We start from the raw sequence: 27566 nt of genomic DNA, 5'->3' as shown, positions 1-27566 counted from the left end.
AAAGAATAAGAAGATGTGGTATGATTGCCAATGAAATAACCCTCCATAAGAGACCAAATGGCATAGTAGTAAGCAACTGTGAGTCACCATAGGTTAAGCATTTTCAAAATATTAACATACATTTTAAGATGAATTCATGCTTTGAATTAAAATGTGCACCAAACCTCTATATAAATTTTACTGCATTAGACATATCTTATAAAACACATACCGATAAATTACCCTAAATTCCTAGTTACAAAGGTAAAAAAAATTAAAATAATACCGTATTGCACAATAAATGATTGTAGATACATTTGACAACAGCCAAGTAAGTTTTCATACTGGGGGTTTCAAAAAAGAATAGAAAACTACAATGGTTTCAGTGTCTTTGAGAGTTTGTATATGATACTTGTGGAAAACTTAAAAATCATTTCGAAAAATCTAATAAACAGTCGAAATGTGCAGAAAAAAAAAATGCATTTGTGATGGATATATTTCATGAAGACATGTGGTCCGTATTAACATTGTTCTTGACTTGTTTCCTATGTTAGGATTGCTGTTGTAAAACTAAGGCAGGTTGTACCATTTCTTGAGTTAATTCTATAGGAAACCTTGAGATCAAATTAGCTATTCCACTGGTTAATTGTAACAACCTGAAATAAATATTTTTTTTAAAATAATCTTTACACTTGTATTAAAAAAAATGGTGTTGAAGATAATGTATAACTATAAAATATTTTGAGCTTCCTTTCTATAACGGGGAACATTTACTTTTAGTGTTTTATAAAGTATAATGGTGTTTATAATTTTCACGTACATATTTTTATTTTATGTTCTTTGCTGTACTTTTATTGGTACTTTTCAAAAGTTTAGATAAATGATAGAAATACATGGTGGTTTATAAAGTTTTTTAAAAGTGCTATATTTTTTTTATGGTGAATATTGAGTGAATCTTACCATTCTTTTTGTTCTGGTAATAATTTCCTTGTACCATCCTTATGCTCTTCATTGAGTGTTGTCTTCACTGATTTAAAATTCTCCTCTATACTTTTCTTATATGGATCAAGATAAGAGTTGTTGATATTATTAACTGATTGCTAAAATATAAAATATAAATAAAAGATGATATAAAGTTGGCAATTATCCTTTGGGTGAAATATTCTTCCACAAGCACCAAAGATTTAGGGTTCTTGCACTGTCTCTCAATTCATATTTAAAATTGCTATGCTATGATAGCCATTGTTTTAATTCAATTTTTATATAAAAACTTATTTTAATGATATAAACATACTTTCTTACAAATAGCTGACTATCCATTATGGGCTGGCTCATTGTTGAAGACCGTACAGTGACCTATAGTTGTTAATTTCTATGTCATTTGGTCTCTTATGAAGAGTTGTCTCATTGGTAATCATTCCACATCTTCTTTTTATACGACCGCAGTCGTATAATGGTATCATGTCGTCGTCGTCCGAAGACACATTTAGTTTCCGGACAATAACTTCAGATTTAGTGAATGGATCTCTATAAATTTTTACCTGAAGGTTAAATACCACTAAAGGAAGGTTGGGACTGATTTTTGGGGTTATGGTCCGAATAGTTTAGGAATTAGGGGCCAAAAAGGGGGCCCAAAATAAGCATTTTTGTAGTTTTCAAACAATAACTTGTGGTTTAGTGTATGAATCTCTCTAAAATAATACCACAAGTTTCCATACCATAAAGGAATGGTTAGTAATGACTTTGGGGGGTTATGTCTCAAAATGTTTTGGAATTAGGGGCTGAAAAGGGGGAATTAGGGGCAAAAAAGGGAAAAACTAGGTTTGCAGGACAATAACTTCAGATTTAGTGAATGGATCTCTATAAATTTTTACCAGAAGGTTCAATATCATTAAAGGAAGGTTTGGATAGATTTTGGGGGTTATGGTCCAAATAGTTTAGGAATTAGGGACCAAAAAGGGGCCCAAAATAAGCATTTTTGTAGTTTTCAAACAATAACTTGTGTTTAAGTGTATGAATCTCTCTGAAATTATACCACAAGTTTCCATACCATTAACGGATGGTTACTTATGACTTTGGGGGTTTATGGCTCAAATGTTTTGGAATTACGGTAAAAAAAAAAAGGGGAATTAGGGGCAAAAAAAGGGGGGAAACTAGGTTTTTCTAGTCAATGGACAGTTAAGACAATCTAAAAGCAATGTAAGGGAGGTAATTCAAAACAGTTAACATACAATGTTTGGTATGTTCTGATTTACCTCCCTTACACTGTTTTGGACTTATTGCAAAACTAGAGGCTCTAAAGAGCCTGTGTCGCTCACCTTGGTCTATGTGAATATTAAACAAAGGAAGCAGATGGATTCATCACAAAATTGTGTTTTGGTGATGGTGATGTGTTTGTACATTGAAAATTGTTAAAAATTGACTAAAGGACAATAACTCCTTAGGGGGTCAATTGACCATTTCGGTCAGATAGATCTTGACCTGATAAACAATTTTACTCCATGTCAGATTTGCTCTAAATGCTTTGGTTTTTGAGTTATAAGCCAAAAACTGCATTTAACCACTATGTTCTATTTTTAGCCATGGAGGCCATCTTGGTTTGATGGCCGGGTCATCAGACACATTTTTAAACTAGATACCCCAAAGATGATTGTGGCCAAGTTTGGATTAATTTGGTTAGGTAGTTTCAGAGGAGAAGATTTTTGTAAAAGTTAACGACGCCGGACGCAGGACGCGAAGTGACGGGAAAAGCTCACTTGGCCCTTTGGGCCAGGTGAGCTAAAAAAGGGGGATGGTAGTAGTTTTAAATTTTTATTCCTTTCTCAAATTCCGAATTTTTGAAAAGTTTGATGAAGAAATCTTTAATTGATATTGCATATTAGATTTGTAAGATCTTGACATTTGTTTTGTGTCAGAAACTCATATTATGTCAAGAATTTGATCACAGTCCAAATTCAGAGCTGTATCAAGCTTTAATGTTGTGTCCATACTTGCCCCAGCTGTTCAGGGTTCGACCTCTGCGGTTGTATAAAGCTGTGCCCTGGTTTATATATACACTTGTCTGTTTTTACTCTATTTCACAATAAATATATTCATTTGTAACCCATATTTCTCAAATGATTGCCTGATGTTCAGTGTGAGGTCATGCTTCTTTTTTTTTTTTTTTTTTTAAATATAATGGATCATAATGAAATACTTACATATAATATTGAGATCTGGTGAGCAACGTACTTGTGTTCCGATAAGTTGCTCAGATCAGAATTTATCTGATGGGCAAGGTATTTTAGTTGATTTAAGCTAGATATATCTGCGTAGTATGCTACAACATAAAAACAAAATTTGATGTTTTAAACAATATTGCTTATTCTGAGACAGCCTTATTTTAGCAACAACAATCTGATTTGGTCAACTTTCGTTTTAGCCACTCCTTTTTCCAAAACAATTTTTTTATCACCAATTTATTATATTCTTTAATTTGCAAACAAGCTAAATCTCAATTTGCCCAGCCATGGTCTTATATCCATCTGGATGTAATTTTTGAGTCCGAGTGTAAATAAATCCCACATATATCTGTTTTGTCCTGTTGAAGGGCTTCAAATAAGATCCAAGATTTTTTAGATTTTAAAATTTTCCTTGTTAAGAATTAATTCATAAAATTATGTTTAACATAGTATTGCTAAAATGATTGCAAAGTGATGCAACTTCATTTAATTTATATTTCTTATAAAGTTGTAAAAACAACTGATTTCTAAGTGACATATGAAGCAATAAATAATCAAGAAGGACAATTTCAAACAGCTATAATTATTTTGCAAAAAACTTTTGACAAAATTATTTTTTCTCTACCCATTCTTTTTTTTTAAATGGTGACTTGTAACAGTCACCCTGAAACAACTAATGTTGCAGTGGATAAATAGCATTAGTTTTGAGTCATTCATACCTTGTCTGAAGCATCACATGGATAACCTTCTCTACATAAAGAAATATTCCTCTAAATTTGTGATTGTGCAAATAAAATATGTTTAAACTGACAGTTTATGTCTGTATTTTTCTAGCCAATGAAATAAAGAATAATTTGTACATATCTATGCTTACCATCAAGACTTGTTTTGTCATTCAAATAAACAAGATTGCCTGGTGATGAAATAAAAGCTGATGCCCGAGGAAATAATCTATCTAAACCCTTTGCTGCCAAATATTCCTAGAAAAAAAAATAATAATGATTTACTAATGCATAAGAAGTTTATATTCTCTAATTTCAATATAAACATTGATGATATTTCTTCATAGATTTACATCATCTAAATGTTATGAGCATAGAAATCACTGGCCACCCCTTTATGTCATGTGTTATCTTATAGAAATCACTGGCCTATCCCCTTTATGTCATGTGTTATCTTATAGAAATCACTGGCCACCCCTTTATGTCATGTGTTATCTTATAGAAATCACTGGCCACCCCATTATGTCATGTGTTATCTTATAGAAATCACTGGCCTTTCACCTTTATGTCATGTGTTATCTTATAGAAATCACTGGCCACCCCTTTATGTCATGTGTTATCTTATAAAAATCACTGGCCACCCCTTTATGTCATGTGTTATCTTATAGAAATCACTGGCCTATCCCCTTTATGTCATGTGTTATCTTATAGAAATCACTTGCCACCCCTTTATGTCATGTGTTATCTTATAGAAATCCTTGGCCACCCCTTTATGTCATGTGTTATCTTATAGAAATCACTGGCCACCCCTTTATGTCATGTGTTATTGTATAGAAATCACTGGCCACCCCTTTATGTCATGTGTTATTGTATAGAAATCACTGGCCACCCCTTTATGTCATGTGTTATCTTATAGAAATCACTGGGTTATCCCCTTTATGTCATGTGTTATCTTATAGAAATCACTGGCCACCCGTTTATGTCATGTGTTATCTTATAGAAATCACTGGCCTATCCCCTTTATGTCATGTGTTATCTTATAGAAATCACTGGCCTATCCCCTTTATGTCATGTGCTATCTTATAGAAATCACTGGCCACCCCTTTATGTCATGTGTTATCTTATAGAAATCACTGGCCACCCCTTTATGTCATGTGTTATCTTATAGAAATCACTGGCCACCTCTTTATGTCATGTGTTATTTTATAGAAATCACTGGCCACCCCTTTATGTCATGTGTTATCTTATAGAAATCACTGGCTACCCCTTTATGTCATGTGTTATCGTATAGAAATCACTGGCCACCCCTTTATGTCATGTGTTATCTTATAGAAATCACTGGGTTATCCCCTTTATGTCATGTGTTATCTTATAGAAATCACTGGCCTATCCCCTTTATGTCATGTGTTATCTTATAGAAATCACTGGCCTATCCCCTTTATGTCATGTGTTAGCTTTGATGGCTTTACTGTAAATCTAGAAATTATTCTCAGGGTTTAATTAATTGCAATAATGTGAATAAGGGTGTCTTCCCGATTGTCCCACTTTTTGAAATTACAGGTAAAAAAGTAATGAAATTTTGTGGGACAATCGGGAATAAGTTTGTGGGACAATTGGGAAGTTTAAATGTGGGACAATCGGGAATTGTTTTGATAGTGATTATTTTGTTTTTATAGTATGTAGCAGTTTGTTACAGGTTACTAATCAATGTAACTTATAAAAAATATTGAGAAAAAAAAAATGAACAAATAATAATATTTATATATTTTAGTCTTAAACGCATAGTTTAAAAATAGTTATTATTGACTTTGAACTAGTTGTCAGTATAATTGTGAGTACTCTCAGATCTGTACTTGCCTGTCCTAAGTCATGTGCATGTAATTCAGGGGTTGTAGTTTGTTGCTGTGTAACATATTTGTTTTCCGTTCATTATTTGGTACATGCGTTAGGTCGTTAGCTTTTCTCGTTTCAATTGTTTTACATTTTTCATATTAGTGCCTTTTAAAGCTTACAGTGCGGTATGGGCTTTGCTAATTATTGAAGGCCGTATAGTGACCTATAATTGTTTATTTCTGTGTCATTTGGTCTCTAATGGAGAGTTGTCTCATTGGCAATCATACAACATCATTATGGAAAAGACAATAGGAATATTGGTAAAACAATCTCTAATAGTGATTATTTGAAAGGCAAATCTAGTAAAAATCTGGACATATATCAGAGATATAATATTGGTTTTAAATAAAAAGTGTTTTTATCTAATGATTTGAAAAAACATATTTTTTTTATACTTTTATAAATTAATATTTAGTTTATACTTCTATAACATTCAATATTTTATACTTTTATATGTTCTATGGTCGGGTTGTTGTCTCTTTGACACATTCCCCATTTTCATTCTCAATTTTATACTTTTATAAAAGTAATATTTTATACTTTTATAAAATTAATAATTAATGTGCAATAATAAATTCTTGTTTACTTAGCAAAACAAACAACAGTAACCTTGTTTATCTAAGAACATTTTACTTCATAAAATAATGTGGGACAATCAGAACTTTTCATGTGGGACAATCAGAACTCTAAAATTTTAAAAAGTGGGACAATCGGAGAATAAACCGTGAATAAGTATGTAATGCAATAACAAGAACTCTCTTTCTGATATCTGTTACATATATCTGTATGGAGATTTTTGTAAAATCAAATAATTTATCTCTCATTTTTGTTCATCTTTCAAAAATCACAATAATAAGTGCACACAATAATTTCTGAATTTATAGTAAACAAAATCATTCAGTGTTAAAAATATATATCTAAAAAATTAAGAGGATAGATACATTTTAAGAAATTTACTTACAATTCTCTGCAATATGTTTATACTTACATTTACTAACATTCTGTTTTGTACATTCTTGTGTAAAACTTGATTCATTCTATCCTGTACTACTGCAGCTACAAAAGAAATTGTGGTGTTATAAATGAGGATAATTTTTCATAAATACACTTTTCTTTTTAAAGCCTTTTAAAACTCAATAATGGTTTAACTTTTCTTTTGTTCATTTTTCATTAAAAGGGCAACACATTTTTACAAATCACGATATTCAGCATTTATATTAAAAATAGGCTTTATGAAATCTTCTTGAGAGTACAGCCAGTATTATATAAAGTTTGTAAAAAGGCATGATTTGTAAATTTTGTGCATTAGATACAGTTTTTGGCTTCCTTTCTGTATCTCATTCTTTCATAATACCATATCATTTTTAAGAATAGATTTAATTTTACCTGATTTGTTTTCATCTGAACTTATATATTACAGAGTTCTGTGTGTTTTGTATAGACAGATTTTTAGTTACTAAGGTACCTTTACCACCTACTGATTAAGAAAAAAAAGGGATAGGGTTGAGTACTTAAAACCAAGAAATCTACTTTGAGAAGGGGCTTGCTTGCACATTTTTGTGTAAGACACTGCCACAAATATTGAATACTGATGCAAACAAAGCAATACATTTTAAAAATTAAATTCAATAAGAGATCAAAACTTATTGGTAAAATACCCTTTACCAAGCAAGCACAACCATGATCAGAAAATATGCTTACAGTTTGTAGTATAAAGTTTGTAGTACATTTCTAAAGAAATAGTCAATAGTACCTCTATTTGTAAAAGAATTACTGAATCTTCCTTGTTCTATCTTCTCTTTAGGCTGCTGTAAATATCAAATAAATTCTATTACTATCAGTAGTTCTAAATTTATCTTCTTTATAGAAAAGTTTATTACATTTTACTTTTCTGACTTCCTTAAATATTGTTAACTTATGACAATAACTGAATATTAAAGTGCTATTTATCACAATGAAAGGTCACTTAAAAAAATCAATGTAACAAGGTAATTAAGAAATACTGAGAAAAATTACAAAATATAATTAAATGTAGGTTAATTTGATTTCAAAAGTTCCTGGAAAAAAACACAATATGGCAAAGGAGTACATAAGGGCATTGGCTGAATATGTTATGTCCTAAGAAAATTTGTTGTTTTTAAACTCTTAAACATGTTAAAGTATTAAAAAGTGCAAAAAATATAGGAAATGTATACAATAGAGAAATGTAACAACGTCTACGAAAAATTAATAGATTCATTTTTTATATGGAGAATTCTAATATTCTTGAAATGTATAAATGTGTGTAGCTCTATAGACACAACTACATGTTACCTCCTTAAGTTCCTTATGACACAAAATATCTAACTGAGAACATAATGACATCATTTCTATTTCTGTATCTATAGGTGTTACATCCCTAGATAATAGAGGTTCATGCAAGCGTACATCAACTGAAAAATAAATGCTCATATTAACAATCATATACTGCAGAAGAATATATATTATTGTTCATCTTTTTTCCACTCGGACAGAAATAATATTACTGCTTCTGACCCTTGAACGTCCTAAGGCCAAAAAACAAATATGTGTGTTTTGTATTATACATGTACATCTTTCAAAAAAATAGGGTAGGTTCAATGCTCATTTTTTTTTATTTTATCTTTTTTTTTTTACATTGAATCTATTGGAGGGACATAATCTGACTTGAACAGTACTTATTGAAAAATGACAAAAAACTTTGGGGTAGGTAATTTTTTAGCTTAAAAAATAGGAAGGGTATGGTTATATTTTCAATATCAGATTATTTTTGTTAGTGAAGTGCATTAAGAACTAGATGTGTCAAAGCGACATGAATGGCCCTGTCTCAAAAAGTTGAAAAATCTGCAATTTCAATAACACATGTGGACACAAACATGATGGTAGTCTCACATATCAAAAATCAGCTCAAAATCTGAAGGCGTACTGTGATTTTCAACAATTTATCAAAGTCCATAATTTCTGCAAAAATTAGCCGAGTGGAACAAAACTTTAACTTGATCTGTAACTAATCTTGGTTAACTCACATGCCAAAAATCATCCAAATATTCAAAAGCGTTTAGAAAAAAGTTCGTGTAACTGTGATTTTCAACAATTTATCAAAGTTCAAAGCCCGTAATTTCAGCAAAATTAGCAGAGCAGTACGAAACTGTAACTTGATCTGTAACTCATCATGGTTAACGCACATACCAAAAACCAGCCCAATATCTGAAGGCCTTTAGAAAAAAACTCTGTATATTGGTTGGTCGGAATGACGGAATTACGGAAAATTTTACGGAATGATGGAATTACGGACAAGGGTAAAACTATATTGCACCAACAACTTCGTTGCAGGGCCATAAAAATCAATACCATGTAATGTTACAAATAATTATAGGATGAAGTAGACTAGTATGAAATTCAAACATGTCAAATGTAGTTTATAGATACTCTCTGAGGGAAAGATCAGATCAATGTTTGGTTATACTTAGAATGGAGTCAATGGACACTATTGAGCACTATAAGGAATCTACAATTAAGTAGTCAGAATACTGGGATTATCAAATTAAAAGATTTTGAGCACTAGAAGGAATCTACAATTAAGTAGTCAGAATACTGGGATTATCAAATTGAAAGATTTTTCATCTTCAACTCAGGCTTCAGGATATAAAAGCTTACAGAAGACTTAAAAATTTATATGATCAGTAATGTTAAAAAAAAATTAAAACCAAAAAGGGCTCTCATACATAATAATGTATTGTTTATGTCTCTTTAATGGTCTAATAAGTTTAATGCCTGTATCACTGTACTGGTCTGTCAACACTGAGGTTGTGAGTTAGAACACTGTACATGGTACAGCCTCTAATTTTCATTGACAAGCTTTGTCAGTTTTCCTGCCAAAGGTAAGTGGTTCTTTCTTGACATTCTGGCTTCCTCCATCAATAAAACCTGACAGCCATGAAATAGCCATTAGTGCTGAAAGTGATGTAAAACACCATTCAATCAATCATTGTACAGAGGCTAATCATAGGCTAGCTCAAGTTGATATCAATCAGTATCCAATTCTCATTGTTATGACACCTTATATTACTATGAGGGTATTCAGGGTAGGAATGCCCTGAACCGTCAGGCGTGAAATGGCCATTTTCCGCTACCAATAGTGTCAAATTGATTAAAATATTAATGTGATTCATCAAAATATCCTTATCGTGAAACGTAAGAGTTCTGAAATAATTGTTGTTACTGTTATTTTTGGGAACAATATTAATGTGATTCGTCAAAATCAGTGGATTTTCATATCATCTATAAGAAAGTGTACAATTTACAAATACTTGCCATGCACCAAAAATTACCATTAACGTCATATGAGAGGGGGGTAGGAGGGGTCCTGATTCCGAAATCCTGGGCTTAAAAACACGAAATCCTGAAGTCCAGAAATTCGAAAAAAAAGAATTCCCGGATCCTGAAAGGCATGAAAGGGTCAATCCCGAAATCCCGCGCTTAAAAACACCCGATCCCGGAGTCCCGATAAAGGTCCTATCCCATTTATATGACGTCACAAGAGTTTTTAATTAACTGATTAATGGCATTATTTGTCTGACACTATGATTAATGGCATTATTTGTCGGACACTAACGTACCACTATAAATTGACCCTCTACTACAATGTATATCAAGATCAAGATTCTGGAAGTAAACAAAAGACTACTTGTTAGGACCATCTGAAAAATTGTGTGCTGTCAAATGTTATAAATATATTAATGTAGCCTTATAGCTAGTGTAGATCAGTGTGGGACATGATTTTGTAACTCATGTTTGTCCTTTTTTCTTAAACTGGGTCAATCGACAAAGGAAGTTACTTAAGAAATTATTTTTAGTAGGACAATAGATACCTTTAAATGATGCATCATAGTGTAAGGGAAGAGACAAAGGAGGAGTGCAAACTACTGCCATCCAGATGCTGGATTCTTTCCTTGAAAAATCGATAGAGTGACTTCCCTTTTATTGTTTCTAGATTTATCTTCAGAGATACGCGTTAGACATAGACTTATTCCGAAGTCTACTTTCACTTTATGGGATCCTTGTCTAATCTCTGCTTCGCTCTACTGTAAAGCAGTGATCAAGGTTCCCAGGTTATTTTCACTTCCTTAATTTGGTGACAGTCATGGAAACGGTAAGGAATATTTAGATAAATGATCCTTCACACACAAAATCAGTGGAATGCACGGTATGCGCAATATTTTACATAAGAATTGTTACTTGTCAAGCTGCCTCAAGAACCAGACAAAATTATGACTATCCATTAAACAGGTTGGGAACAAACCCCCTGGATGGTGATTATACCTGTATAGAGGGATAATCCTTCTTTAGAGGGATAAAATTATCCCTCTATAGAGGGGTATTTTCGTTTGCACTGGATTTAAAGCAAATTAGGGCAGAATGGCATTTTCTAGTTATATTGGCTATAATCTCTAGCATTATATGCATCAACATATGCACTTTACTAAAAATTGGGATAACCAGTTTTCTGCTAAAGTGACAAAACTTGCAATCTATTGTATACCTATCTGAACACCTGATCAACAACAAAAGGAATAGTTGACCTTTAAATTTCATGTTAAATCTAACAATAGAAATTCTGTTCAGTGAGGCATAAGTGAGTAGAATTTACCTGATCATCACAGCTTTCAATCATGGTGAACAATAGATTTTATATTTAGTCAGATAAGCATCAAACTGGGCATGTGCATATTAAATTAAGTACATCAATTTGTGCATCAACTGTTCCAGGTTACTGCCATAATAAGTAGAGAATGCCATTCTGCCCTATTTTGATTTAAATCCAGTCTAAACAAAAATACCCCTCTATAGAGGGATAAATTTACCCCTCTATAGAAGGATTATCCCTCTATACAGGTATAATCACCATATAGAGGGTTTGTTCCCAACCTGTTAAAAAGCAAGTGTTAGTGTTACGAAAGTGTCTCATCAGGTACCTGTATAACATTTGTTTAATAACTGATGATGAATATATCCATGGGTTTTCTTCCTCATATATATTGATTGTTTCAGTCACTTAAAAGGCTATTTTTAAAGCTAAGGTAGTTTTAAGTCAAACATATTTATTATAAATGTTTAAATATGGTCTTTATTCATCTGGGACCCTTCGTCCATAGTTTTTGATAGTATGAACTACATTTAGACTACCTACATTATCAAACCTAGATTTTTAGACGTCAATAAAATTGAGAATGGAAATGGGGAATGTGCCAAAGAGACAACAACCCTACCATAGAAAAAAATAACAGCAGAAGGTCACCAACAGGTCTTCAATGTAGCGAGAAATTCCCGCACCCAGAGGCGTCCTTCAGCTGGCCCCTAACATATATATGCTAGTTCAGTGATAATGAACGCCATACTAATTTCCAAATTGTACACAAGAAACTAAAATTAAAATAATACAAGACTAACAAAGGCCAGAGGCTCCTGACTTGGGACAGGCGCAAAAATGCGGCGGGGTTAAACATGTTTGTGAGATCTCAACCCTCCCCCTATACCTCTAGCCAATGTAGAAAAGTAAACGCATAACAATACGCACATTAAAATTCAGTTCAAGAGAAGTCCGAGTCTGATGTCAGAAGATGTAACCAAAGAAAATAAACAAAATGACAATAATACATAAATAACAACAATGTATTTATTTCTTAGGTGCTATTTTACCGTCTCTGGCAAAATAGCCTCCTTGGCACTATTTTTTGCTAATTTGCCGGTTTTATTAGACATGTTAGACTATAAGAATTACAAGATTTATTGAAACTATTTATCATGATTTATGCACGAATGATATGTGTGGCTAGTAGTCATATAATTTAAGACTTGGAAGGTTCAATCATCTGCATTCAACGTTTTTTATCCGATATATTTTTTTTTACTATTGATAGTTTACTGACATGCCAGTTAATAATATTTCATAACTCTGCATTGCAATTTCATAGAATTAATGAAAAAACCCAAAATGAAGCACTTGATACAAACATAACACCAAAGTTTCATGAAAACTACTCAAAGCATTTTTAAGTCATTGTCTGAAAACTGGAAAATCATCCTTTTTTTTATGAATTCTTATTAAAGTCAAAGGACTACAGAAAATAGAATCTGAAATTTTAGAAAAGCGAAATGTAATTTGTCAATATGTATGAACAGTTCACTTAAGTTTTATGAAAATAGCTTAAAGCATTTTGAGTAATAGTGAATATAGTCAGAAAACTGGAAAATCACGGTGATTTAATCACCCATCTTTTATGAATAAATCACATAACTCACAAATGTAATATATAATAAAATTTATAAAAATTGAAAGGAAATTGGTCAATAGATATGAATAATTCACCAAAATTTCATAAACTTTAGTGGAAGTATACCATAATTTATCCTATCTTTAAAGATGGGCATATAAAATCAGTTCTTTAAATTCAGCACTGTGGTTGTATCATAACTTGTGTTATTCAAACATTAAAAAAAGGACAATTACACTTAGTGAACTGCAGAACTAACAACAGATTATGTTATTGATTATATTTAAAAGAACAAAAATGTTGAACAGATTTTATTAACATTTCTCTCTTCCTTGTTCTATTATTAGGTGACATATTGAAATATCAGCCACTACGTTTAATTCATGTCTTCCTGTTTTATTTAATTTTTTGTGTTATTTCTTCCGGCTTTATTTTTTGGAATCTAATCTGTGTACCGGTAGATTAATTAGTTCGAAAGGAAATTATTTGATTTAATATTTTGCTAGCTCAGCACAATCCTTCCTTCCTTTTATTGTATAGAATAGAGTACAAGGAAATATAATCAGATTGATTAAAACATGGCTGATATACATTTGCCAAAAAATGTCAATGAATGTATGGTAGAAGGTCGATCAATTTTAAGGTAAAGGGTTTTTTTTCTTTTTATACGAACACAAAAAAAATTTGGGATCGTATAATGGTATGATGTCGTCGTCTGCGTCGTCGTCCGAAGACACATTGGTTTCGGATAATAACTTTAGTTTAAGTGAATAGATCTTCATGAAATTTTTTCAGAAGGTTCAATACCACAAAAGGAAGGTTGGGATTGATTTTGTGGATGATGGTCCCAACCGATTAGGAATTAGGGCCTCAAAACAAGTATTTTCTAGTTTCAGGATAATAACTTGTGTAGAGGTGTTTTAATTGCTCTGAAATCATACTGCAATGTTAAAAACCACAAGTAGAAGGTTTGGATTCATTTTAGGGGTTATGGGGCCAAAGTTTAGGAATTAAGGACCAAAAAGGGGTCAAAACAAGCATTTTTCTAGTTTCAAGACAATAACTTATGTGTAATTGTATGGATCTCTCTGAAATTGTACCACAATGTACCATATAACAAAGGGGAGGCTGGGATTATGTTTTGGATTAATTGCCCAAAATATGTTGGAATTAGGGGCCAAAAAAGGGCCAAAAAGAAGCATGTTTCTAGTTCCCAAACAATCATGACAATAACTTGTGTTTAAGTGTATGGATCTCTCTGAAATTGTACTACAAGGTTCAATCCTGCAATGGAAAGCATGGGATTTAGTTTAAGGGTTATTGCTCCAAGGGGGTTTCAAAAAGTTGGGGGGGGGGGGGATTTTTTGTTTACCATTTATTGAAGGGCTTCCTTTTTTTTCAAAATTTTCCAAATTTCGAATTTTGAAAAGTTTCAAGAAGAAATCTTTAATTGCACAGTATTGTGCAATAGATTTGTTAGATCTTTGACCACATTAATTTTGTGACAAAAACCTATTTTATGTCAAAAATTGATCACAGTCCAAATTCAGACAGAATCAAGCTGTTCAGGGTTCAACCAATGGGGTTGTATAAAGCTGCGCCCTGCGGAGCACCTGGTTTATATAAGGGATAAGATAATTACTTTATTTTACAAACACCTTATTTTACCTAAAAAGATAGGTCATTGTGTCGCATATTGCTATAATTAGTTTACAATTTATATTTTCAGGTTTGAATAAGTAATAAATGAAAAAGATACAATTTTCGTCGTACTTCCCAAAGAAAGTTGTGTTGAAGGTGTTCCTGTGTCTCTTCCTGCTGCTGAATTTGTTCATTTTGACCTTTAGTTCCTCAAGTTCAAATATGGCGGATAGCAATTTGAATAATGACACATCTGCAGCATTATCCAAGTCCAATTTACAGTTCACCTTTAAGCTGCACAAAGAGTTAACAAAGGGTAATTCCGACAATGTTTTCTTTTCACCATTCAGTATATCATATGCCCTAGCTATGACCTTTCTTGGAGCACGAGAGAAAACTGCAGAACAAATGGCAGACGCATTGGGAATATCAGATATGAAAGATGAGGTTCATCAAAATTTCGAAAAGTATCTGTCTATTATTTTGAAGGAAAATGAAAATTTTACACTACACACAGCTAACAGACTATTTCCAAACCATTTATCCAAAGTTGAGACTGATTATATAAATAGTTGTATAAAACACTACCAAGCTGACATACTTCCATTAGATTTTTCTCAGGGTGAGGTTTCTAGGAAAATTATCAATGAATGGGTCAGTCAGAGAACAAATGACAAGATTAAGGACTTGATTGGTTCTGGAGTTCTAAAACCAGATGTTTTTATGGTTCTTGTAAATGCAATATATTTCAAGGGTAATTGGGCTAGCCAATTTGATGAAAAGCGAACTCGTAAAGACCGCTTTCACATAAACCTCTCAGAAGAAGTAGAAGTTGATATGATGTATCAAAAAAAGAAATTTCCCTACACATACAATCCACAACACCTCTGCAGTGTGTTAGAATTACCATATAAAGGAGACAGCCTCAGTATGCTATTCATCCTGCCAGATATGACTGATGGTTTGTCTGCCATTGAAGAAGCCATGAATCCTGATTTGTTCAATGAACTTCAGAGTACTCTCAGAAATAATTCAGATGTTGAAGTTTTTATACCAAAATTTAAGTTGGAAACCCAATTTGAACTGTCAACAATTTTGTCCAAATTGGGAATGCCAGACGCCTTCAATGAAGCAAAAGCAGATTTTTCGGGGATGGATAAAACAAAGAATGTTTACATTTCTAAAGTAATACACAAGGCATTTGTGGAAGTTAATGAAGAAGGAACGGAAGCAGCTGCAGCAACAGGAGTGGTCATGATGACGAGAGCTGCCGTCCGTAGGCTTATATTTAAGGCTGACAAACCATTTTTATTCTTTATTAAGGACAAGAGATCTAATATTATTCTGTTTAGTGGTAGATACAGTGGTCCAGAAGGAAATGTTGTGAGAGCCAGAGAAGACCTCTAGAATTTAAGATTGATTTAATTGTCTTGAATTCAACTAATTTATTGTCTTGAATATTGGTATAACTTACATATAATATTTATTAATTTGATTAGATTATTACAGTTGATATGATCATGATATTCAGATATATGTTTTTTATAAGCAATTTAATTTTTTTGTTCTTTCTATACATGCTGTGATAAATTATTTATTATTGACATTTTTACCCCAAAAAATGTGAAGTTAGATTACCTTTAAGAGATTACTGTATTCAATTTTAATGTTTTTAAAACATCAACTCAGTGACTGATCCCCCCCTTTTTTTTTTAGAAGATCAATGCATTTGAATGGGGACATATGGGTAGACCCCTTCCCCCTTTGAAAATTGCTGAATCCACCCAAGCAACTGTAGATTTTATTGTTGCAAAACTATTTTATTAGCAAAATGTCAGTAATTAAAGCTATCAATTCCTATATTGATGCCAACAAATATTGAAATACAACAATGTCATCTTATTTCTCATGTATATTTGAATTTTAATAATTGAGAAAATAATATCATTTTAAGGTACCTACATGCAAAGCAAAGCCTGTTCACAAAAAAATAGCACTAATAATATGTACATGATGTATTATGTAATGAAATCCTTTAAAATGTTATGAAATCCTGTTATCAATAAGTTATCTGAGACAATTTAACAAATATAGTACTTGGACCAATTAGAGGCAGATTAAGGGAAGGAAGTGTGAGCCCTCCATTACTCTAGTTGATTTCACAACTTGAAATACAAATGTACAGTTTTTAATTCATTCATGATCAAAACATTTGTTTAAGGTTTAATACACAAATATTTTTTAGTGTGAGAGTCAACTAGAGATTTTTCCAGGTTAACATGTTAAAGGTATTTTTTTCTTTCTTTTTAATGATTTAAATAAAATTCCTTGTTCAAATTTCTGTGAAATAAGTCAGAAAAAATGTTCAGAACTACAATATGTAAGTATGGTATAAATTGGGAAATAGATTTAAAATGTTTCCTCTTAAAAATTGACAAAAGAAAGTTCAAAGAACACAAAAAACTAGAAATTCAATTTTCTTGGTTATATATGTTTTTATTGGTTTAAACATTAGTGTAACTACTAGTATGCAATTATAGTCAGTATTGTAAATTGTGATACTTATTACCCTCTAAAAAATGTTGGTTACATATTGTATTACCCATATATCGTTAACCATATACATTGTGTACCATACTTTTAAAAGGTGGAAACAGAAATGATTTTGTGCTTATCAAATGATTTTTTTTAAAAGCCAAAAAAAAAAGATTTTTTTTAAATGATTATGCTGCTATAAAATAAGAAAAGTCTTTTGTTTGACTAATATTAAGAATTATTAAAAGTATGCATGTATTACCATTTATCATGTTTATGAAAACACTTTGCACAATTAAGAAAAAAATGCATTGCAACAAATATAAGTGTGTTGATAGTTTGAAATATAACATTCTCCAAATTTTCACTTGGTTGTGTTTCAGAAGAGAGCAATTACCATTCAAATAAAAGATAGTATTTTCTCTTTATTTTTCATTGAGTTGATAAAATTTTACATCATTTTAGCCAATATATCATTAATTAGATGTAATCTGAATGAAAAGGTTATAATATGAATTTATGGGGATGTGTGGTATACGTCAATGAGACAGTAAACTTATGACACAAATAACAAAAATACATCTAGTGGTCAAAGGTTGAACGGTGGCTGAGTGGTCTAAGTAGTTACTACTGTTATTACTAGCCAGTAAACACGGAGGTTGTGAGTTCGAACCCCGCTCGTGCAGATGCACTTGACTCCAATCTTAATTGACAAAAAACAATTTAGAGCTTGCCTAATAAAACAAAATGCTTACCAGTTATTCAGGACTTTTTAAAACCTCTAGTTTGCCATCTCAGGTTGAAAATAATGATACGTCTGGAACTGAAATAAGACAAAAAAAATACTCAGGCTTTGTACGAGGTGGTCGCAGTGCTATAGAACCAGACAATTTAAAAAAAAACTCGTCCAAAAAGAACACTAAATTGCTGTCAAGAGCCCGATTTAACAATGATCAGTCAAGAAATGTTGTGAACAAACATGCAGATAAAAAACTACACGAGGTGTTTTGAGATCTCAACGAGTAAAATACAATAATATTCTAACTCATTTTTCGCAAAAAACAGTATTCGAATAGAACCACATTGAAGAAGCGTAGTGCGTACACCAAGCGTTGACAGCCGTTCACAAACTACTCTCGTGCATCGTCAATACATCGACGGCGCTCCCTCTACCGTTGTATTAAAGCCGGTATTTGTATCCACAACGTTCTCCTATAGATACAGATCTAAAATGATCATGGTACAAGATCGAAATATACTAGGAGGTATCCCCTCTATATATAGATCTATATATTTTTTAATGACCATGATCGTTAAACTATGAAACTGTTTATTTTTTTACTACACGCGTCACCTACATAAATTTGAGAATGGAGATGGGGAATGTATCAAAGAGACAACAACCCGACCATAGTGCAGAAACACAACCGAAGGCCACCAATGGGTCTTCAATGCAACGAGAAACTCCCGCACCCGGAGGAGTCCTTCAGCTGGCCCCAAAATAAATATGTATAGTAGTTCAGTGATACCGGACGTCATACTGAACTCCGAATTATACACAAGAAACAAAAATTAAAAATCATACAAGACTAACAAAGGCCAGTGTTTTTTTTCGAAAACCCCCCTTCCTAATACTCCAACTTTTAAACAAATTGACGCCCTCTCCCTCTGACTTGTCAGAGAAAAGATCTTGCCATATCGCCATTTGCATGAAAGAGACAATTATCTCTTATATGCTTACACTTATTATACCCCACGCAACGAAGTTGCGGAGGGTGTAATGTTTTGACCCGTCTGTCTGTCTGTCTGCCTGTCCGTCCGTCCGTACGTCAGTCCATCGGTCCTGTTTCTTGTCATCGCAACTACTCTCAAACCACACAACAGAATTTCATGATAATAAGAACATACTAAGTAGATTTGCATATCGACAAGAAATTACAATTTAAAGTTACACCCCCTTGATAGAGGGTTGCTGCTCACAAGGAAGCTATTAAACCAAGAGTTCCAAATGGTGAAGTTGAAATCATCCCTTCGTAAATTTTACGAACGCCATCACGAGTTGGTTGACCGTTATGGAATAACCATTTCACAAATGATATCGGATATGTTCCTTGCGTCGTAACTACAATTCCCTTCCCTTTCATGAATGTGACCTACCGAATTAGACTATTTACCGGATTTGTTATTACATAAGCAACACGACCGGTGCCACATGTGGAGCAGGATCTTCTTACCCTTCCGGAGCACCTGAGATCAACCCTCGTTTTTGGTGGGGTTCGTGTTGTTTATTCTTTAGTTTTCTATGTTGTGTCATGTGCACTATTGTTTGTCTGTTTGTCTTTTTCATTTTTAGCCATGGCGTTGTCAGTTTATTTTAGATTTATGAGTTTGACTGTCCCTTTGATATCTTTCGTCCCTCTTTTTGAACATATGTGCTTCGATATACCTCTGCTACAGTTTATCGTCGCAACTCCTCTGAAACCACACCACAGAATTTCATTAAACCTTGTAGATAATAAGGACATACTATGTAGATGTACATATCTACAGGAAATTATGATTTTTTTTTCTTGTACAACTTTTTTTTCTTACAGTTACTTTATTTCTCCAGTGACAATGTGGGTACGTTGGGGTATGTAAGCGAGCTCACTAAGGTTCTTTAATTTTATTTCTCCACGAAAATATTTGCACATTATTTGGGGTTGGCCAAAAGAGTATGTATTTGGTCATTTTTAGAGTAAAATGATAGCCTGGGATCCTGGCTGACTGCTCGACAGAAGGGTCAGGCGGAATACAACCTGGTTTGTCAATAGGATATTAGGATTATATTGTTACGAATTCATTGCAAATGATTTTTAATTTATATTTGACATGCAAATTTAAAAAAAAAAAATAGGTATATTGATTAACATCGTGAATCATTTCAGTTAATTAACGATTGATAACATGTTAGATTTAGTAAGGTTGCCGGGCTATAAGGAGGTGTGGCACCAGGTGGGGTTCATATCGGGAGTACGGGGCATTAAGCAGCTTTTGAGATCGAGGGACTCGTGAATATTTGTTCTTTTTGTTTGTACATTTTTATTGTAGGAAATCTGATAGCGGCAATTTTTAAGCTTCTTGACCAGAAAAATTCAGTATATTAATACATAAAATTGAGAATGGAAATGGGGAATGTGTCAGAGACAACAACCCGACCATATAACCGACAACAGCAGAATAGAATATATATGTCAGCCCTTTCCTGTCAGAATAAAATGGTCCGATAATAGCATTTTATGATTAATAGAAATCGTTTATTACTAGTACCTGAGGTTTTCAGTAATGATGTAGCCTTTTAAAGCCGACTATATGGTATTAGGTTTTGTCATTGATGAAGGTCGTAGGTTGCCTATAGTTGCTTACATCGACTTTATTTGTACTTCGCGTTGGTGGATAGTTGTCTCATTGGCAATCATACGGTTTATTACCACATCTCCTTATTGTATATACCTGAATAATCCAGTCGTAATATTCCACTGACCAACGACTATTTCATTAACCCCGTAATTAGGAGAGCCTCAATTACGTTGAGGGACTGAACTAGTACTCGGGATGTTTTTTTATATAGTTTCCGTTCTCGAACGAAAGTCCACGTCAATAAACAAAATAAAACTGGGATCCTGTAAACATGCAATTTTTGTTTTGCTTTTTTTAGACGCATTTGCTGTAATTAATGGATTAAAATTACTTAGGTATATATATATATATATATATTCCACATGCAGGTACTCCGACTAACAGGAGGATTATACACCGAAGAAGAACCCGAGCGCCATCTGTCGTCTTAATGATCGTTAGCATAATACAACGATGACATTTAACACTTCGACATTTCACACATCGACAATTAACGAATCGACAAGTCACATATTACAAGTTACAAAACATCAACATACAAAAAGACAATTTACCAATAAAGAATTTTGAAATCTACAAGTAACAAATCGACAATTAACAAATGAAGAATGTTGAATTTTGATACAAAGATACAGAGACATATAAATCTCTGAAAGATACAAGTTACAAATCGACAATTTACGAATGAAGCATTATATATGAAATTGCACAGTTACAAGTAACAAACTGACAATTTACCGATTAAGAATGTTGAAACTACAAAGGTGCAAGTTACAAATTGACAATTTACGAATTAAGCATTATAAATTTCGCAGTAACAAGTTACAAATTAACAATTTACGAATTGACAATTTAGAAATTACACAGTTACAAGTTACGAATTGACAAGTAACGAATTAAGAATTTTGACCCCGTTGGCTTTCTAATTAATTACCTGGTGTGACACCGCGTCCAGACTGGGAGAGATGTCGCTAATACAATAAACAAAAGGTAACGGATTTACGCGGAAGTCGGAGGGAATACTCCCAAATTTCTCCGAGAATTTAGGGAGTGATGTCGGAGTTTCCTGGTGTCACACCAGGAAAAAACTCGGTGTATGGAGTTTGGGATGGCTTTCGCGAAAATTGTACATGTAATTCAAACATTAAAAAAGCAATTAATTTACACTTAGTGAACTGAAGAACTAACAACAGATTATGTTATTGATTATATTTAAAAGAACAAAAATGTTGAACTACATAATTTGCTCTTCCTTGTTCTATTATTAGGTAACACATTGAAATATGATCCACTACTTTTAATTTGTTTCTTCCTGTTTTATTTAATATTTTGTGTTAGTTCTTCCTGCTTTATTTTTTGGAATCTAATCTGTGTAGATTAATAAGTTGGAAAGGAAATTATTTGATTTAATATTTTGCTAGCTCATCACAGTCCTTCCTTCCTTTCACTGTGTAGAATAGAGTATAAGGAAGAAATAATCAGATTGATTAAAACATGGCTGATATAAATTTGCAAAAAAATGTCTATGAATGTACAGTCGATCAATTTTAAGGTAAAGTGGTTTTTTACTTTTTATACGACCCCAAAATGGTATGATGTCGTCGCCTGCGTCGTCGTCGTCCGAAGACACATTGGTTTCTGGATAATAACTTTAGTTTACCACAAAAGGAAGGTTGGGATTGATTTTGGGGATGATGGTCCCAACTGTTAGAAATTAGGGGCCCAAAAGTGGCCTAAAACAAGCATTTTTTCAGTTTCAGGATAATAACTTGTTTAGAAGTATTTCAATTGCTATGAAATCATAACGCAATGTTTAAAACCACAAGTAGAAGGTTATGGAGCCAAAGTTTAGGAATTAAGGGCCAAAAAGGGGTCAAAACAAGCTTTTTTCTAGTTTCAAGACAATAACTTATGTGTAATTGTATGGATCTCTCTGAAATTGTACCACAATGTACCATATAACAAAGGAGAGGCTGGGATTAAGTTTTGGGTTAATTACCCAAAATATGTAGGAATTAGGGGCCAAAAAAGGGCCAAAAAGAAGCATGTTTCTAGTTTCCAAACAATCATGACAATAACTTGTGTTTAAGTGTATTGATCTCTCTGAAATTGTACTACAAGGTTCAATACTGCAATGGAAAGCATGGGATTGAGTTTAAGGGTTATTGCTCCAAGGGGGGTTCAAAAAGTTGGGGGGGAGGGATTTTTTGTTTACCATTTTTGAAGGGCTTCCTTTTTTTCAAAGAAGTTTCAAGAAGAAATCTTTAATTGCACAGTATTGTGCAATAGATTTGTTAGATCTTTGACCACATTAATTTTGTGACAAAAACCTATATTATGTCAAAAATTTGATCACAATCCAAATTCAGACAGAATCAAGCTTGAATATTGTGACCAAATTTGCCCCAACTATTCAGGGTTCAACCACTGGGGTCGTATAAAGCTGCACCCTGCTGAGCACCTGGTTTATATAAGGGATAAGAATAACTTTATTTTACAACATGTACAAACACATTTTTTTACCTAAAATGATAGGTCATTGTGTCGCATATATTGCTATAATTAGTTTATTTAATTTATATTTTCAGGTTTGAATAAGTAATAAATGAAAAAGATACCATTTTCGTCGTACCTCCCAGAGAAAGTTGTGTTGAAGGTGTTCCTGTGTCTCTTCCTGCTGCTGAATTTGTTCATTTTGACCTTTAGTTCCTCAAGTTCAAATATGGCGGATAGCAATTTGAATAATGACACATCTGCAGCATTATCCAAGTCCAATTTACAGTTCACCTTTAAGCTGCACAAAGAGTTAACAAAGGGTAATTCTGACAATGTTTTCTTTTCACCATTCAGTATATCATATGCCCTAGCTATGACCTTTCTTGGAGCACGAGAGAAAACTGCAGAACAAATGGCAGACGCATTGGGAATATCAGATATGAAAGATGAGGTTCATCAAAATTTCGAAAAGTATCTGTCTATTATTTTGAAGAAATATAAAAATTTTACGCTACACACAGCTAACAGACTATTTCCAAACCATTTATCCAAAGTTGAGACTGATTATATAAATAGTTGTATAAAACACTACCAAGCTGACATACTTCCATTAGATTTTTCTCAGGGTGAGGTTTCTAGGAAAATTATCAATGACTGGGTCAGTCAGAGAACAAATGACAAGATTAAGGACTTGATTGGTTCTGGAGTTCTAAAACCAGATGTTTTTATGGTTCTTGTAAATGCAATATATTTCAAGGGTAATTGGGCTAGCCAATTTGATGAAAAGAAAACTCGTAAAGACCGCTTTCACATAAACCTCTCAGAAGAAGTAGAAGTTGATATGATGTATCAAAAAAAGAAATTTCCCTACACATACAATCCACAACATCTCTGCAGTGTGTTAGAATTACCATATAAAGGAGACAGCCTCAGTATGGTATTCATCCTGCCAGATATGACTGATGGTTTGTCTGCCATTGAAGAAGCCATGAATCCTGATTTGTTCAATGAATTTCAGAGTACTCTCAGAAATAATTCAGATGTTGAAGTTTTTATACCAAAATTTAAGTTGGAAACGCAATTTGAACTGTCAACAATTTTGTCCAAATTGGGAATGCCAGACGCCTTCAATGAAGCAAAAGCAGATTTTTCGGGGATGGATAAAACAAAGAATGTTTACATTTCTAAAGTCATACACAAGGCTTTTGTGGAAGTTAACGAGGAGGGAACAGAAGCAGCTGCAGCAACAAGAGTTGTCGTCATGATGAGGAGAGGTATGGTTCGAAGGCTTATTTTTAAGGCTGACAAACCATTCTTATTTTTTATTAGGGACAAGAGATCAAATATTGTTCTGTTTAGTGGTAGATATACTGGTCCAGAAGGAAATGTCGTCAGAACCAGAGAAGACCTCTAGAATTCAAGATTGATTTATTTGTCTTGAATTCAATTCTTTCGTTCTTTCTTTACATGCTGTGATAAATTATTTATTATTGAAATTTGTATCCCAAATAAATGTGAAGTTATATTACCTTCAAGAGATTACTGTATTCAATTTTAATCTTTGTAGGCATCAACTCAGTGACCAATCCACTTTTTTTTAGACGATCAATGCATTTGAATAGGGATATATGGGTGGATTCTCCCCCTTTTATCCTGGGCTAGAACCACCCCCCCCCCTTTGCCCCCTTGTTTTGAAAGTGGCTGGATCCACCCGGCAACTGTAGATTTTATTGTTGCAAAACTATTTTATTAGCAAAATGTCAGTAATTAAAGCTATCAATTCCTATATTGATGCCAACAAATATTGAAATACAACACTGTCATCTTATTTCTAATGTATATTTGAATTTAATGGAGAAAATAATATCTATTTTAAAAACCTACAAACAATGCAAAGTCTGTTCACAAATTAATAGCACTAATGATATGTACATGATGTATTATGTAATGACATCCTTTAAAATGTTATGAAATCCTGTTATCAATAAGTTATCTAAGACAATTTTACAAATATAGTATTTGGATCAATTAGAGACAGAGGGGAGGAGGTGTGAGCCCTCAATCACTCTAGTTGATTTCACAATTTGAAATACATTTTTTAATTCATTCATCATGTTCATGATAAAAACATTTGTTTAAGGTTTAATACACAATTATTTTTCAGTGTGAGAGTCAATAAGAGATTTTTCTAAAGGTATTTTTAATACATGTAGTAATTTTTTTTTATTTCTTTTTAATGATTTAGATAAAATTCCTTGCTCAAATTTCTGTGAAATAAGTCAGAAAAAATTTCCAGAACTACAATATGTAAGTATGGTATAAATTGGGAAATAGATTTGAAATGTTTCCTCTTAAAAATTGACAAAAGAAAGTTCAAAGAACACAAAAAACTAGATATTCAATTTTCTTGGTTATATATGTTTTTATTGGTTTAAACATTATTGTAACTACTAGTATGCAATTATAGTCAGTATTGTAAATTGTGATACTTATTACCCTCTAAAAAATGTTGGTTACATATTGTATTACCAATATATCGTTAACCATATACATTGTGTACCATACTTTTAAAAGGTGGAAACAGAAATGATTTTGTGCTTATCAAATAATTTTTTAAAAGCCAAAAAAAAAAGGTTTCATTGCTCTAATAATACTAATTTCTGAATTATAGGGTTTTTTAAATGATTATGCTGCTATAAAATAAGAAAAGTCTTTTGTTTGACTAATATTAAGAATTATTAAAAATATGCATGTATTACCATTTATCATGTTTATGAAAACACTTTGAACAATTAAAAAAAAAATGCATTGCAACAAATATAAGTGTGTTGATAGTTTAAAATATAACATTCTCCAAATTTTCACTTGGTTGTGTTTTAGAAGAGAGCAATTACCATGTTCAAATAAAAGATAGTATTTTCTCTATTTTTCATTGAGTTGATAAAATTTTACATCATTTTAGCCAATATATCATTAATAAGATGTAATCTGAATGAAAAGGTGTTATAATATGAATTTATGGGGATGTGTGGTATATGTCAATGAGACAGCAAACTTATGACACAAATAACAAAAATACATCTAGTGGTCAAAGGTTGAACGGTGGCTGAGTGGTCTAAGTAGATACTACTGTTATTACTAGCCAGTAAACACTGAGGTTGTGAGTTCGAACCCCGCTCGTGCAGATGCACTTGACTCCAATCCTGATTGACAAGAATTGTCAGTTTTCCTATCGAAGGTCGTGGTTTTCTCCGGGCACTCCGGCTTCCTCCACCATTAAAAACGAAATAGCCTATATGTGGTGCTTAAAAGTGGTGTTAAAACACTCATTCAGTCTTCAACTATAGATAAAATAACAAAATATATTTGGATTTAATATAGACAATCATGGACAACAATCCTAAATTGAAACAGGTGCACAGAGTTGGAGCTAGGTTTAACTTGTTGTAGCTCACCTTCAACAAAGGTCCATATGAGTTATTACCATCAATTGGTGTGCATCACTATTAAAACATATTTTAACATAACTTTGTGTGAATGTTCCTTGTGGTATCTAATTTAAAAATTGCATTGGAGATTGATTCAACAAACAAAGTTGCTTTTGCTTAAATTAGAGTATCAGAGATTTATCATATTTTGTAGTAATATGGGATATTATCTTGAAAATTATTTCAATATTTCCAAAAATCAGACAACCAGTTTTGGAGTTATGGTCCCTGATATGTAATTTTTGTTTTAAATTTTTGCAATTTTGAAAACTATAGCAGATGAATAAAACAATTTATAAATTGCAAAAATTATCAGCAAATCACGATCTGTCTCTTTCAAAGTTTAACAATGCGAAATAAGATCTATCTTCCTTGAAAATTTCAGAAAAATGGAATGCATCATTTGTCAGGGATAACTTTTAAAAAAGCAAGTCTGCAAACTAATTTTATTTAAACTGTTTGTAAATTTCCAAATAGTATCTAGTTTATAAATTGTATGAAATGTTCTGACTCATCAATAAACATGACTTCAGTTTCTTTGAATTTGGGGGTCCAACTACAGAAATTGGCTTTTTTCTCAAGCACTATAAGAGATTTAAAAAGATTAAGGTAAAAATAAGAAGATGTGATTTGATTACCAATGAGACAACTCTCTATTAGAGACCAACTAACATAGATAATAACGGCCTGATTTATGTACTTGTGTACACAAATATGATATCAGTGGCGGATCCAGGGGGGGGGGGTCCGGGGGTTGGAACCCCCCCTTTTTTTTGGCCGATCAATGCATTTGAATGGGAGCATATAGTTGGAACGCCCCTTTACTCTGGGTTGGGAACCCCCCTTTTTAAAACGGCTGGATCCGCGCCTGGATATACAGCAACAACCGACAACCTCTGA

The 27566-nt window shown here is 32.7% G+C and overlaps 2 protein-coding genes and 1 pseudogene across 4 annotated transcripts; 2 read left to right on the top strand and 1 right to left on the bottom strand.

Annotated features, from left to right (window-relative positions):
* Positions 1-22: 22 nt before the first annotated feature.
* On the bottom strand, positions 23-10830 carry LOC143068513 (uncharacterized). Its single transcript, XM_076242623.1, has 8 exons — positions 10705-10830; positions 8129-8247; positions 7569-7623; positions 6804-6871; positions 4075-4180; positions 3180-3298; positions 940-1079; positions 23-635 (listed from the first exon to the last, which is right to left on the bottom strand). The coding sequence occupies exons 1-8, from the start codon at positions 10763-10765 to the stop codon at positions 530-532; spliced, it is 774 nt and encodes a 257-aa protein (XP_076098738.1). The 5' UTR covers positions 10766-10830; the 3' UTR covers positions 23-529.
* A 17-nt stretch (positions 10831-10847) lies between these two features.
* Positions 10848-17705, top strand: LOC143068512 (serpin B6-like). Of its 3 annotated transcripts, none has more exons than XM_076242620.1 (2): positions 10848-10985; positions 14837-17705. In XM_076242620.1, exon 2 carries the CDS (start codon positions 14854-14856, stop codon positions 16153-16155), a length of 1302 nt encoding a protein of 433 aa, XP_076098735.1. In that variant the 5' UTR covers positions 10848-10985; positions 14837-14853; the 3' UTR covers positions 16156-17705. The 3 variants fall into 3 exon arrangements, with proteins under 3 accessions (XP_076098735.1, XP_076098737.1, XP_076098736.1); XM_076242622.1 differs by lacking the exon at positions 10848-10985 and adding an exon at positions 10990-11039; XM_076242621.1 differs by lacking the exon at positions 10848-10985 and adding an exon at positions 13642-13750.
* Positions 17706-22023: 4318 nt separating this feature from the next.
* Positions 22024-26099, top strand: LOC143068511 (serpin B6 pseudogene; annotated as a pseudogene).
* Positions 26100-27566: the final 1467 nt, after the last annotated feature.

This window comes from Mytilus galloprovincialis, chromosome 3, assembly GCF_965363235.1.
Source record: "Mytilus galloprovincialis chromosome 3, xbMytGall1.hap1.1, whole genome shotgun sequence".
Taxonomy (NCBI): domain Eukaryota; kingdom Metazoa; phylum Mollusca; class Bivalvia; order Mytilida; family Mytilidae; genus Mytilus; species Mytilus galloprovincialis.
The sequence above is the reverse complement of the archived record's forward strand: the minus strand, read 5'-3'. Positions and strand labels throughout refer to the sequence as shown.